This window comes from Leucoraja erinacea, chromosome 2 (genome assembly GCF_028641065.1).
Source record: "Leucoraja erinacea ecotype New England chromosome 2, Leri_hhj_1, whole genome shotgun sequence".
In the NCBI taxonomy this organism is placed as follows: Eukaryota; Metazoa; Chordata; class Chondrichthyes; order Rajiformes; family Rajidae; genus Leucoraja; species Leucoraja erinaceus.
This window is the reverse complement of record NC_073378.1, coordinates 134,920,043-134,934,047: the sequence shown is the minus strand read 5'-3', so window position 1 is coordinate 134,934,047 and position 14,005 is coordinate 134,920,043. Positions and strand designations below refer to the sequence as shown.

At 49.8% G+C, this 14,005-nt stretch overlaps 1 protein-coding gene across 6 annotated transcripts in view; it reads right to left on the bottom strand.

Annotated features, from left to right (window-relative positions):
- The window catches only part of arhgap39 (Rho GTPase activating protein 39), a 621,406-nt gene that overhangs the window by 191,668 nt on the left and 415,733 nt on the right, over positions 1-14,005 (bottom strand). For 3 of the 6 annotated variants that reach the window (XM_055648964.1, XM_055648973.1, XM_055648957.1), the window contains 2 exons: positions 5,010-5,209; positions 1,950-2,041 (listed from right to left, as the gene is read on the bottom strand). The exons of the other annotated variants lie outside the window; for them this stretch is intronic. In XM_055648964.1, the coding sequence (XP_055504939.1) occupies positions 1,950-2,041; positions 5,010-5,209 (292 nt within the window). The remainder of the gene's footprint in view (positions 1-1,949; positions 2,042-5,009; positions 5,210-14,005) is intronic. 6 annotated transcript variants of the gene reach the window in all.

Below are 14,005 nucleotides of genomic sequence, written 5' to 3'. Positions count from 1 at the left end.
CCATTTACAGTGTATAGATACATGATAAGGGAATAACGCAAAGTAAAGCCAGCAAAGTTCGATCAAGGATAGTCCGCTGGGCACTAAAGGGTGATCGATGGCCGGCGGGGAGTTGGTGGGCTAAAGGACCGGTTTCCATGCTATACTAACCAAAATAAATACATTGCATGGGGGAAAAGGGGCAGCTGGTGTAAGCTGATGGTAAACACAAGGAACAGCGGATGCTGGTTGCCAAAAAAAAAGACACAAAGTGCTGGAGTAACTCAGCGGGTCCGAGCCGCTGTGTGGACGTGTGATCGATGGTCGCTGAGGACTCAGTGGGATGAAGGGCCTGTTTCAGTTCAGAATATTCAATTCAATATTGTTTTTTAATTGTTTTAAAATTATGTTATCTATAAATACCATGTTTACAGACCTATTATGCTGCAAGTACGCATTTAAATGTTGTGTCTTTGGTAGATATGACAATGAAACACTCTTGCCTCAGTCTGTGACGTTGACTCTACATGGGGTGATGGTTTAACACTGCCCTGCACTGTACCATGTCCAGGAGTCACGTTCCATCACCCCAGTCACAACAGGTTGCTCTTTCCACATTGCAGAAACAAAGAACTGCTGGTTAATGAACAGCAGGACACAATGCGCTGGAGTAACTCAGCAGGTCAAGCTGCATCCCTGGAGAACGTGGATATGCGTGACGTTTTGACACATCTCCAGGGTGGCTCAGTGGTAGAGCTGCCGGCTCTCAGCGCCAGAGACACCCTGGGTTCGATGATGACCACACCTGGAGTATTGTGTGCAGTTTTGGTCCCCTAATTTGAGGAAGGACATTCTTGCTATTGAGGGAGTGCAGCGTAGGTTTACAAGGTTAATTCCCGGGATGGCGGGACTGTCGTATGCTGAGAGAATGGAGTAGCTGGGCTTGTACGCTCTGGAGTTTAGAAGGATGAGAGGGGATCTCATTGAAACATATAAGATTGTTAAGGGCTTGGACACACTAGAGGCAGGAAACATGTTCCCGATGTTGGGGGAGTCCAGAACCAGGGGCCACAGTTTAAGAATAAGGAGTAAGCCATTTAGAACGGAGACGAGGAAACACCTTTTCTCACAGAAAGTGGTGAGTCTGTGGAATTCTCTGCCTCAGAGGGCGGTGGAGTCCGGTTCTCTGGATGCTTTCAAGAGAGAGCTAGATAGGGATCTTAAAAATAGCGGAGTCAGGGGATATGGGGAAAAGGCAGGAACGGGGTACTAATTGGGGATGATCAGCCATGATCACATTGAATGGTGGTGCTGGCTCGAAGGGCCGAATGGCCTACTCCTGCACCTATTGTCTATTGCCTATTGACTTCAGGTGCTGAATGTGCGGAGTTTGCACACTACCCCTGTGACCGCGTGGGTTTTCTCCGGGTGCTCCGGTTTCCTCCCACGCTCCAAAGACGTGCAGGTTTGTAGGTAAATTGGCTTCAGTAAATTGTCCCTAGTGACTAGGATGGAACTAATGCACTGGGGTGGTCATTGGTTGGCACGGACTCTGGTGGGCCGAAGGGCCTGTTTGCATGCTGTATAATAATAATAATAATAATAATAATCTTATTTATATAGTAAATTGTCCCTAGTGACTAGGATGGAACTAATGCACTGGGGTGGTCGTTGGTTGGCACGGTATGCACTCTGGTGGGCCGAAGGGCCTGTTTGCATGCTGTTTATCTCTAAACCTCGCCCATCCGTGTTCTCGACAGATTTCTGCCTGACCTGCAAGGTTACTCCAGGAAGAGACACAAAACGCTGGAGTAACTCAGCATTTTGTGCCTATCTTCAGTTGAAAGCAGCATCTGCGGTTCCTCCCTACAGGTTACTCCAGGGCTTTGTGTTGGGTAATGTGCTCTCCGCACACACACGGGTCTGCTTTGCTGCAGCCAGCAGGTACACGGGCAGGTACGCGGCATTACCTGGAACGTGCGGGTCTGTCAGTCCCTGTGGGATGACCCACTGATCCACTTGTAGCTTCAGGGCGTTGACTTCATCGATGTCTCCGGGGACTCTGTGGAGAGACGACGCAACACAGGCTTCAGCGGCTTCAACATCCTATCCATCATCAGGTTAACTGGCCCCCGCCCTCCCCCGTCCCTGACCAACAAATGAAACATGATTCAGAGCAGCGCCGTTGAGTACTTGTCGCTAATGGAAGACGGATGGGGCCAGTTCGGGGCTGAATCATCAAACAAACAGGGAAGCTGATGTGTGTTTGATGTGATTTTTCATCTTTAAAAGGCTCTGCACCTCTCTCTGTGGCTGATGGATCATGTGCTCAATCCCTGCTTTTGGGGACTGTCATCTCTCCTGGAAATAACTTCTGGGTTACCATTAAAACGTGACATGCGGGAGATTTATCAGCACCTTCTCCAGTTCAAAGCTTTCATCTCTGCTTATAACATTGTTGCAGATGGCCAAACCACGGTAGGACTGATAAATGATCTGCAAGTTGTATACCTAATCTTCCAATCAACCTCATTAACGGCCCTTGCAATTTTTTTGATTACCTGCACTTTCCCTGCAGCCGCAACATGACATTCACTGTTCAAAAACACTGTTTTAGCTGTTTTCACTGTTTTGGCACATTGGCCTTCATCAGCCAGTGTATTGAGTATAGAAGTTGGGAGGTCATGTTGCAGTTGTATAAGACGTTGGTGAGGCAACATTTAGTATTGTGTTCAGTTCTGGGCACCGTGTTATAGGAAAGATGTTGTCAAGCTGGAAGAGAAGATTTACGAGGATGTTTCTGGGACTAGAGGGTGTGAGCTGTAGGGAGAGGTTGAGTAGGCTGGGTCTCTACTACTGGGAGCGCAGGAGGATGAAGGGAGATCTTATAGAGGTATGCAAAATGTATAAAACCATGAGAGGAATAGATCGGGTAGATGCACAGAGTCTCTTACCCAGAGTAGGGGAATCAAGGACCAGAGGATATAGGTTTAACGTAAAGGGGAAAAGATTTAACAGGAATCTGTGAGGTAACTTTTTCACACAAGAGTGGTGGATGTATGGAACAAGCTGCTAGAGGAGGTAGTTGAGGCTGGGACTATCCCAGCGTTTAAGAAACAGTTAGACAGGTTTGGAGGGATATGGACCAAACACAGGCAGGTTGGACTAGTGTAGCCGGGACATGTGTGGGCAAGTTGGGCCGAAGGGCCTGTTTCCACACTATGACTCCAAGAAGGCAGCCAATATCACTACCCTGGCCACGCTCTCATCTCGCTGACACCATCGGGAGGAAGATACAGGAGTCTGCAAACCGTGAGCTCCAGCTTCAGGAACAGCTTCTTCCCAGTAACGGTGAGGCTCTTGAGCCACAGCACTAACCACAAGCCTACCTCAGCATGAAACCGCTGTGCACTTTGTATAGGTTGCACTTCGGATTACAATATTGTGATCTGGTCACCTTGTGTTATTGATCATTGATTGTATTATCGTTTAATGTATATTTATTTGTGACGTCATTGCATTAATGTATCGGTAAAGTAATAGCCCTGTCCCACGGTACGAGTTCATTCCAAGAGCTCTCCCGAGTTTAAAAAAAACAAACTCGCGGTAAGCACGGAGAATGAACGTAGCGGGTACGTCGGAGCTCGGGGACGTCTCTTAGCGCTAACGGCAGGTACTCGGGAAGACTCGCTAACGGCAGGTAAGCACGGGAAGACTTGTGAAGATTTTTCAACGTGTTGAAAAATGTCCACGAGAGCCCCGAGTACTGACGAGTGGCCATTACCGTAAATCTCCGAGTTGGAATCAGGGCAAACTCGGGGAGAACTCTTGGAATGAACTCGTACAGTGGGACAGGGCTTTTACAGCAAGTAAGAACTTCATTGCAGAAACAAAGAACTGCAAGTGCTGGTTTACACCAATTCATTCATCATCGTTGAAAACATTAGGGACAGTATCAGGGATAATCTTATAGAGGTGTTTAAAATTATGAGGGGAATGGATAGGGGGAATACACAGTCTTTGAGCCAGAGTAGACAAATCAAGAGCCAAGGATAGAGTTTAGACACAAAATGCTGGAGTAACTCAGCGGGTCAGGCAGCATCTCTGGAACATGGCCTTGTGACGTTTTGGATCGGGACCCTTCTTCAGGCTGTTGTTCTGAAGAAGGGTCTCGACCCAAAAAGTCACCTATTCCATTTCTCCAGAGATGCCGCCTGACCCGCTGAGTTACTCCAGCATTTTCGGTGTAAACCAGCATCTGCAGTTCCTTTCGACACAGATATCTGTTTAGTTTAGTTTATTGTCACGTGTACCGAGGTGCAGTGAAAAGCTTGTTTGTTGTGTGCTGTCCATTCAGCAGAAAGACTATACTTGCTTATAATCAAGCTGTCCACAACGTACAGATGCAGAATAAAAGGAATAACGTTTAGTGCAAGGTAAAGTCCAGTTAAGTCAGATTAAAGAGAGTCTGATGGTCTCCAATGAGATGAGAAGAACTTTTTTCACACAGGGAGTGGTGAATCTCTGGAACTCTCTGCCACAGAGGGTAGTCGAGGCCAGTTCATTGGCTATATTTAAGAGGGAGTTAGATGTGGCCCTTGTGGCTAAGGGGATCAGGGGGTATGGAGAGAAGGCAGGTACGGGATACTGAGTTGGATGATCAGCCATGATCATATTGAATGGCGGTGCAGGCTCGAAGGGCCGAATGGCCTACTCCTGCACCTAATTTCTATGTTTCTATGTTTCTAAGTAGGTGGGAGCTCAGGACCACTCTCTGGTGGTTGATAGGATGGTTCAGTTGCCTGATAACAGCTGGGAAGAAACTGTCCGTGAATCAGGAGTTGTGCGTTTTCACACATGTGGAAGATATGAGCCAACCGATACTGATGCCAGCCTTGGTCTAATTTAACGTTGGAGGAATCTCGGGAGCTTGAATGGTCGACGCCAGCCCCCTTGGACAAAGTGTTTCCGAGTGACAACTACGAGCCAGTGGCGGTGTGGTTCCATAACCAGCAGCAGAGGTTACGTACCTGAAGATGCCTTCGGTCTGCGCTCCGTTGAGCTTCAGCACCTCCTCGGAGAGCATGGCCTGCACCCAGGGCAGCTGCCTGTCCGGGTGGTGGTCGCTCTGCATGTTCATGATCTCCTCCAGGGAGCTGCCAAACATGGACGGGCAGAAGACAGCGTTGGTGGCGTGTCGGAGCTCCTCCGCACTGGGCTTCCGGAGACCCTGTTGGGACACGCAACAAACAGCAACGGTCATGGTGAACGCTCCGCTCTGACACTTCAACCTCCCCCACCCGACACGCACCAGCTTCTCGTTTTCACAGCTCACAACCGCCTCTTTCCTTTATCATCATTTTATTGCATATAGTGAGTTGGCGCAGCGGTAGAGTCGCTGCCTTACAGTGCTGGAGACCCGGGTTCTGTACAACATTTTGTGTCCACCTTCGATTTGAACCAGCATCTGCAGTTCTATCTTACTCACGGTTTCCACAATGCTGTGTCTGTTCTGCAGCAGACTCAAAGCCCCTGACATAACGGTTAGAAATAACTCCTCACGATGGAGAGCCAGATGTGCATCAGAACTGCTGGAAAGCTGCAAGTACACTTGAGACTAGAATCCAATCTTCATCAGTGAGAAGGCACCGTTCTTTGTGATTTATGACATTGTCAGGAGGTCCTGACTCACTGCTTGGTAATATAGTGAAGTGATAAATGTAAGGGTCCCAGAGCTGGCAAAGCAATAAATGGCTCTTCACTTTATTAATCCAGAGGAGCTGACTAGCTCTCCAGTACCTGGCAGCAAATAATAATCAACAAATTCCCTGTGTGTGCTGTGCTTCAACTCAGGCCAGTGTCACAGTATGGATCGTACTGTCTCAGTGTCATAGAAACATAGAAATTAGGTGCAGGAGTAGGCCATTCGGCCCTTCGAGCCTGCACCGCCATTCAATATGATCATGGCTGATCATCCAACTCAGTATCCCGTACCTGCCTTCTCTCCATACCCTCTGATCCCTTTAGCCACAAGGGCCACATCTAACTCCCTCTTAAATATAGCCAATGAACTGGCCTCGACTACCCTCTGCGGCAGAGAGTTCCAGAGATTCACCACTCTCTGTGTGAAAAAGGTTCTTCTCATCTCGGTTTTAAAGGATTTCCCCCCTATCCTTAAGCTGTGACCCCTTGTCCTGGACTTCCCCAACATCGGGAGCAATCTTCCTGCATCTAGCCTGTCCAACCCCTTAAGAATTTTGTAAGTTTCTATAAGATCCCCTCTCAATCTCCTAAATTCTAGAGAGTATAAACCAAGTCTATCCAGTCATTCTTCATAAGACAATCCTGACATCCCAGGAATCAGTCTGGTGAACCTTCTCTGCACTCCCTCTATGGCAATAATGTCCTTCCTCAGATTTGGAGACCAAAACTGTACGCAATACTCCAGGTGTGGTCTCACCAAGACCCTGTACAACTGCAGTAGAACCTCCCTGCTCCTACACTCAAATCCTTTTGCTATGAAAGCTAACATACCATTCACTTTCTTCACTGCCTGCTGCACCTGCATGCCTACTTTCAATGACTGGTGTACCATGACACCCAGGTCATCTACCAGTCTTGTACTTAAGTGGCTATGTTTAGCTTAGTTTAGAGATACTGCGCGGAAACAGGCCCTTCGGCCCATCGGGACCACACCGACCACCTGATCCCCGCACACTAACACTATCCAACACACACTAGGAACAAATTTACATTTATGAGGGGGGGGATCTTATAGAAACATATCAAATTATAAAAGGACTGGACAAGCTAGATGCAGGAAAAATGTCCCCAATGTTGGGCGAGTCCAGAAGCAGGGGCCACAGTCTTAGAATAAAGGGGAGGTCATTTAAGACTGAGGAGAGGAAAACCTTTGTCACCCAGAGAGTTGTGAATTTGTGGAATTCCCTGCCACAGAGGGCAGTGGAGGCCAAATCCCTGGATGGATTTAAGACAGAGTTAGATTGAGCTCTATGGGTTAGTGGAATCAAGGGATATGGGGAGGAGGCAGGCACGGGTTATTGATTGGGGACGATCAGCCATGATCACAATGAATGGCGGTGCTGGCTTGAAGAATGGCCTCCTCCTGCACCTATTTTCTATGTTTCTATACCAAGCCAATTAACCTACAAACTTGTACGTCTTAGGAGTGTGGGAGGAAACCGAAGATTTTGGAGAAAACCCACGCAGGTCACGATGAGAACGTACAAACTCCGTACAGACAGCACCCGTAGTCGGGATGGAACCCGGGTCTCCGGCGCTGCATTTGCTGTAAGGCAGCAACTCTACCGCTGCGCCACCTTACTATGTATAGTAAGATTTTTACTGAACTGTGCACAAAAAAACTAATCTCAACGTACAGGTACCACATCTGTTTTCTTCATCTCAGTTCAAAAATGGCTACCCCTTATTCTTAAACTGTGACCCCTGGTTCTGAACTCCCCTAACATCGGGAACATTTTTCCTGCATCTAGCCTGTCCAATCCTTTAAGAATTTTATATGTTTCTATAAGATCCCATCTCATCTTTCTAAATTCCAGCGAATACAAGCCCAGTCGGCTCATTCTTTCATCATATGTCAGTCCCGCCATCCCAGGAATTAACCTGGTGAACCTAAACTGCACTCCCTTAATAGCAAGAATGTCCGTCCTCAAATTATGACCAAAATTGCACTCAATACTCCAGATGTGGTCTCACCAGGGTCCTGTACAACTGCAGTATGACCTCCTTGCTCCTAAACTCAAATTCTCTTCCAATGAAGGCCATCTGGCCTCTTGCAATGAAGGCCAACAATGGCTTTCTTCACTGCCTGCTGTACCTGCATGCTTACTGTCAGTGACTGATGTACAAGGACACCCAGGTCTCGTTGTTGCAACTCATCCTAATCTGACACCTTTTCCTAATCTGACACCATTCAGATAATAATCTGCCTTCCTGTTCTTGCCACCAAAGTGGATAACCTCACATTTATCCACATTATACTGCATCTGCCATACATCTGCCCACTCACCCAACCTATCCAAGTCACCCTGCAGTCTCATAGCATCCTCCTCACAGCTCACACTGCCGCCCAGCTTTGTGTCTTCCGCAAACTTGGAGATGTCACATTTAATTCCCTCAATCGTTAATATATATTGTAAATAGCTGTGGTCCCAGCACTGAGCCTTGCGGCACCCCACTAGTCACTGCCTGCCATTCTGAAAAGGACCCGTTAATTCTTACTCTTTGCTTCCTGTCTGCCAACCAGTTCTCTATCCATGTCAATACCCTACCCCCAATAACATGTGCTCTAATTTTGCCCACTAATCTCTTGTGTGGGACTTTTGGACAAAGGCTTTTTGAAAATCTAGATACACCACATCCACTGGCTCTCCCTTATCCATTCTGTAAGGCCCTCTGCAAGTTGCCCCTAGTGTGTAGGGAGTGGATGAGAAAGTGGGATAACATACACCTAGTGTGGTCGGCGTGGACTCAATGGGTCGAAGGAACTGAAGATGCTTGTTTAAAAAAAAACACACAAACTGCAGGGGTAACTCAGCAGGTCAATCAGCATCTCTGGAGAACATGGATAGATAACATTCCGGGTGGGGGGACTTTATTATAAGGCAGCAACCCTGGTTCTAGTCACCACTGCTCGGAAAAACATCACCCCAACAGGGCTTTGTGCCTTTCAATAAGATAGTCACAGTCATACAGGCCCTTCGGCCCAAATCTCGCGTGCCGCCCATGCCTTTGGTCTAAACCCTTGCCTGAGGGCTGGATGACAAGGCAACATCTTGCTCAGTTTCTGCAGTGATTTTGCAGGCTCAGCGTTCTTAGCGTTCTGTTCAATCTACTACAGCTGCATTGTGCTGAGGCTGCACTCTGACCAGTTGCAGCGCTGCACCACACTGCCACCCCTCTCACTCACAATCTGTGTCGGGTGGACTTGTCCTTCTAATGAGTCGGGACTGGCCAACTTACTCTCAGCAGCTCACTGGCGCAGAGATGATGAAATCTAAATTAAGTTCAGCAAGGAAGAACGGCAGAGAAAAAAAGGCAAGATACGGAAAATACACTCAGTTACACAGGCCAATCTTCAGCCTTTAGACTTGAGAGATGCAGTGCGGAAACAGGCCCTTCGGCCCACCGAGTCTGTGCTGACCAGCGATCACCCCGTACACTAACACTACCCTTCACACCAGGGGCAAATTTGTAATTTTCTTACCGAAGCCGATTAACCCTGTAAGTCTTCAGCTTGTGGTAGGAAACCAGAGCACCCGGAGAAAACCCACAAGGTCACGGGGAAAAGGTACAATCTCCGTACAGACAGGATGGAACCCGGGTCTCTGGCGCTGTGAGGCAGCATCTCCACCGCTGTGGACACCGTGCCTTGGTATAAAATCCACTATTTAATACAATGAAGTTGGATACTAAAGGCTGTCCTTAATAATCAACTCTGACGATCACGAAAATCAAATACATTTACCAAGCCAATTAACCTACAAACCTGCACGTCTTTGGAGTGTGGAAGGAAACTGAGGATCTCGGAGAAGACGCACGCAGGTCACGGGGAGAAACGTACAAACTCTGTACAGGCAGCACCCGTAGTCGGGGTGGAACCCGGGTCACCGGCGCCGCATTCGCTGTGAGGCAGCAACTCGACCGCTGCGCCACCGTGACCGCCCTTCCGGTTTCCCCCCACATTCCAAAGGCGTGCGGGTTTTGTAGGTTAATTGGCCCTCTGTAAATGACCCCCTCGTGTGTAGGGAGCGGATGAGAAAGTGGGATAACATGGAACTAGTGTGAGCGGGGTGATTGATGGACGGCGTGGCCTTGGTGGGCCGAATGGCCCTGTTCCCACGCTGTGCCTTTCAATCAATCATTCAGAATTCTTTTCCCATGTTCGCTGCTAAATGACTAAACAAGTGCAGCTGCTCAGCTATTAGTAGGTAAAGTCAGGATATCCAAAATGAAGACCCAGTAAGCATTTCTAATTAAAGGCTGCCTTTTCAAAACCACAGACACGTTCTACATTTAGCACACAGCAGCACAGGCTCTGTGCTAATTTAGCAAAAGAGAGGCTCATCAAAGCACATCAGACTGATAAGGCACTAGAGGCTGTGGGTAGCAAACTTGGCTCTTGTACAAAGACACACTCTAGAGATCAGGGCTAGAGTTGCCAACGTTCTCCCTCCCAAATAAGGGACAAAAGGTCAAAATACGGGACAAGTTCCCGACGGCAATTTGTTGACCGACTGGGCCGTGTCTGGGTGAACGATGAGTTGTCCCGGGTGCTGGACTACACACAAAGCCCAGCCTGCGGGCCAGCTGAGGAGTTTTGGCCCGGGCCGCGCAACGTCGCGAGCAAAGTCCGGCGCCCCATCCAACTCATGACCCGATGATCGGCCGTGAGAAGGAGGGGTGGTGGTGGTGTCGGCGGTAAGCGAAGGTCCGAAGGTCAGACAGCTGGCTGGGCTGCCGACCGACGGGGCCACGGGCGAGGCGCTGCTGCTGCTGCTGCTGCTGCACTCCATGGGCTGCACTACGTCGGGACGGGTGAGACGGGACCGGACGCGACAGTCCCCTCGACCCGAGTAGTAGCGGTCAAATACGGGACAAGGGCGGTCCCGTCTGGGACAATCCAATTTGGCCCAATATACGGGATGTCCCGGCTAATACGGGACCATTGGCAACCGTAGCAGCGGGTAGCACACTTGACTCTTGGACACACACACACACTCCAGTGATCAGGGCAACTAATCCAAGCTGAAGATCCTGGTGCAATGCTGGGGCAGGGCGGCACTGCATGGAGATACAGCATGTAAACAGGCCCTTCGGCCCACCCAGACCCTGCCGGCCAACCAGCGCCTGTTCGCACTAGTTCCACGTTTATTCCACTTTCTCGTCCGTTCCCGACATTGCGGGGAGGAGGGGGCAACTTACAGAGGGCCGATTAACCGACAAACCCGCACGTCTTTGGGATGTGGGAGGAAACCGGAGCACCTGGCCGGGGCCCACGCAGTCACAGGGAGAACGTGCAAACTCCACACACACAGACAGGGACTGAGGCCAGGATCGAACCGGGGTCTTTGGCGCTGTGAGGCAGCGGCTCTGCTGGCTGTGACACCGTGCCGCCCTTTTAGAAATTGTGCCAATGTGGTTCTGAGGGACAATTTCTGGTTCTGTTGTAACAAAACAATGACCTGTGGGACGGGAAGGATGGGGGGGGAGGGGGTGCTGGGGTAAAGGAGGGTTGGGGATGGGGGGTTTGGGGGGAGTGGCTGGAGGTGGTGAATTCATAACCTGTCACCCCTCCCCCCCCCCAGTTGCTTTCCACAGTGACAAAGCCGACACACTGCAGAGTGATACAGTGTGGAAACAGGCCCTTCGGCCCACCTTGCCCTCGCCGGCCAACATGTCCCAGCTACACTAGTCCCACCTGCCTGCATTTGGTCCATATCCCTCCCAACCTGTCCTATCCATGCACCTGTCTAACTGTTTCGTAAACGTTGCGATGTTGAATGGCATCTTGGAAATAATCATGTCACCACCAGGCCAATGCCAATCGTTCCCAGCAGTATGAAAGCTGATCTGCTGCAAATGGTGCAGTGTACATTTACATTGCAAAGGGGCAGCCACTGCACAAGCACTGCTTCGTGAAGGCAGTGATGCGGGGCTGCTTGATGCAGTTGGCTGCGACTCCCAGTCGTGTTGTTGAACTGATTTCGAGATGAAATCTTCCAGCAAGGGACGTACTTGCCTTTCATCTGAGGTATCATCTCCCCTGAAGCAGGTATACCAACAAAAATCTACCCATCCAAGTTCAGGGTGGCACGGTGGCACAGCGGTAGAGTTGCTGCCTCACCGCACCACAGGCCACAGTTCCATCCTGACTACGGGTGCTGTCTGTACGGACTTTGTACGTTCTCCCCGTGACCTGCACGAGTTACTAGTACAGGCCAGGTACTGCCGACAAGGGAGGTGCCGTGGTAGTCTGGGGCGCTGACCTCTACCGGGCTGAAGCCAGGCCACAACTCTCAGACACCTCCTCCAACTTATCCCTGGACCATGACCCCACAGACGAGTATCAGACCTCAATAGCACACACCATTTCTGATTTTATCACCACCAGCTATCTGCCCTCCAATCTTATCGTTCCCCACAATCCACAAACACCTCTCCCCAAAATCCATAAACACAATTGTCCTGGCAAGCCCATTGTTTCTGCCTGTCCCTGTCCCGCTGAATTAATTTCCATGTACCTCGGCTCCATCCTATCCCCCCCGTTCAATCCCCTCGCTACCCATGTCCTAGACATCCCACACACTCTTCGTCTCTTCATTGACTTCCGTTTTCCAGGCCCCCACTCCCTCATCGTCACCATGGATGTCCAGTCACTCTACACCTCCCTCCCCCACCAGGAGGGTCTTAAAGACCTCCGTTTCTTCCTCGACCGCAGAACCAGCCTATTCCCCTCTACTAACACTCTCCTCCGCCCAGCAGAGCTGGTCCTTATCCTCAACGACCTCTCCTTCGGCTCATCCCATTTACTCCAAATCCAAGGCGCAGCTATGGGCATGTGCAAGGGCCCCAGCTACGCCTGCCTCTTTGTAGGGTACGTCGAACAATCACTGTTCCTATCCTACACTGGTCCTATCCCCGAACTCTACCTCCGCGACATTAACGACTGCATTGGTGCTACCTCCTGCGCCCATGCAGAACTCACTGACTTCATTCATTTCACCACCAATTTCCATCCTGCACTCAAATTCACTTGGACCATCTCCAACATCTCCCTACCGTTTCTGGATCTCACCGTCTCCATCACAGGAGTCAAACTATTAACTGACGTCTATTACAAACCCACTGACTCCCATAGCTATCAAGACTACACTTCTTCCCACCCTGCTTCCTGCAAAGACTCCATCCCCTACTCCCAATTCCTCCGTCTACGCCGCATCTGCGCCCAAGATGAGGTGTTCCATACTAAGACATCGTTTCCCCTCTTCCATTATAGATGAGACACTCACTTGTGTCTCCGCCCTTGCTCCCCCTCCCCCTAATCGCAACAGAGACAGAGTCCCCCTAGTCCTCACTTTCCACCCCATTAGCCGTCGCATACAACACATAATCCTCCAACATTTCTGCCACCTCCAACGGGATCCCAACACCAGCCACATTTTCCCATCTCCACCCCTTTCCACCTTCCGCAGAGACCGTTCCCTCCGCAACTCCCTGGTCAATTCATCTCTTCCTACCCAAACCACCCCCTCCCCAGGTACCTTCCCCTGCAACCGCAGGAGATGCAACACCTGTCCCTATACCTCCTCCCTCGACTCTGTCCAGGGACCCCGACAGTCCTTCCAGGTGAGGCGGAGGTTCACTTGCACCTCCTCCAACCTCATCTACTGTATCCGCTGTTCCAGGTGTCAACTCCTATATATCGTCGAGACTAAACGATCGTTTTGCTGAACACGATCTTCCGGTTGCTCAGCACTTTAACTCCCCCTCCCATTCCCACACTGACCTTTCTGTCCTGGGCCTCCTCCACTGTCAGAGTGAGACCCAGGGCAAACTGGAGGAACAGCATCTCATATTTCGCTTGGGCAGTTCACACCCCAGGATTGAACCATATAAAATGATTAAGGGATTGGACAGGCTAGATGCAGGAAACATGTTCCCGATGTTGGGGGAGTCCAGAGCCAGGGGCCACAGTTTAAGAATAAGTGGTAGGCCATTTAGAAGTGAGATGCGGAAAAAGTTTTTCACCCAGAGAGTTGTGAACCTGTGGCAGTGGAGGCCAATTCACTGGATGCTTTCAAAAGAGAGTTCCTAATTCTCCAGGCAGCCGTCAACATTGGGAGTAACTTGATGTAGTCAATTAACCAACCGAGCAACATGTTTAGTTTAGATATACAGGATGGAATCAGCCCCCTTGACCCACCGAGTCCAAGCCAACCATCGATCACCCGTTCACTCTACACACTAGGGGCAATTTACAGAG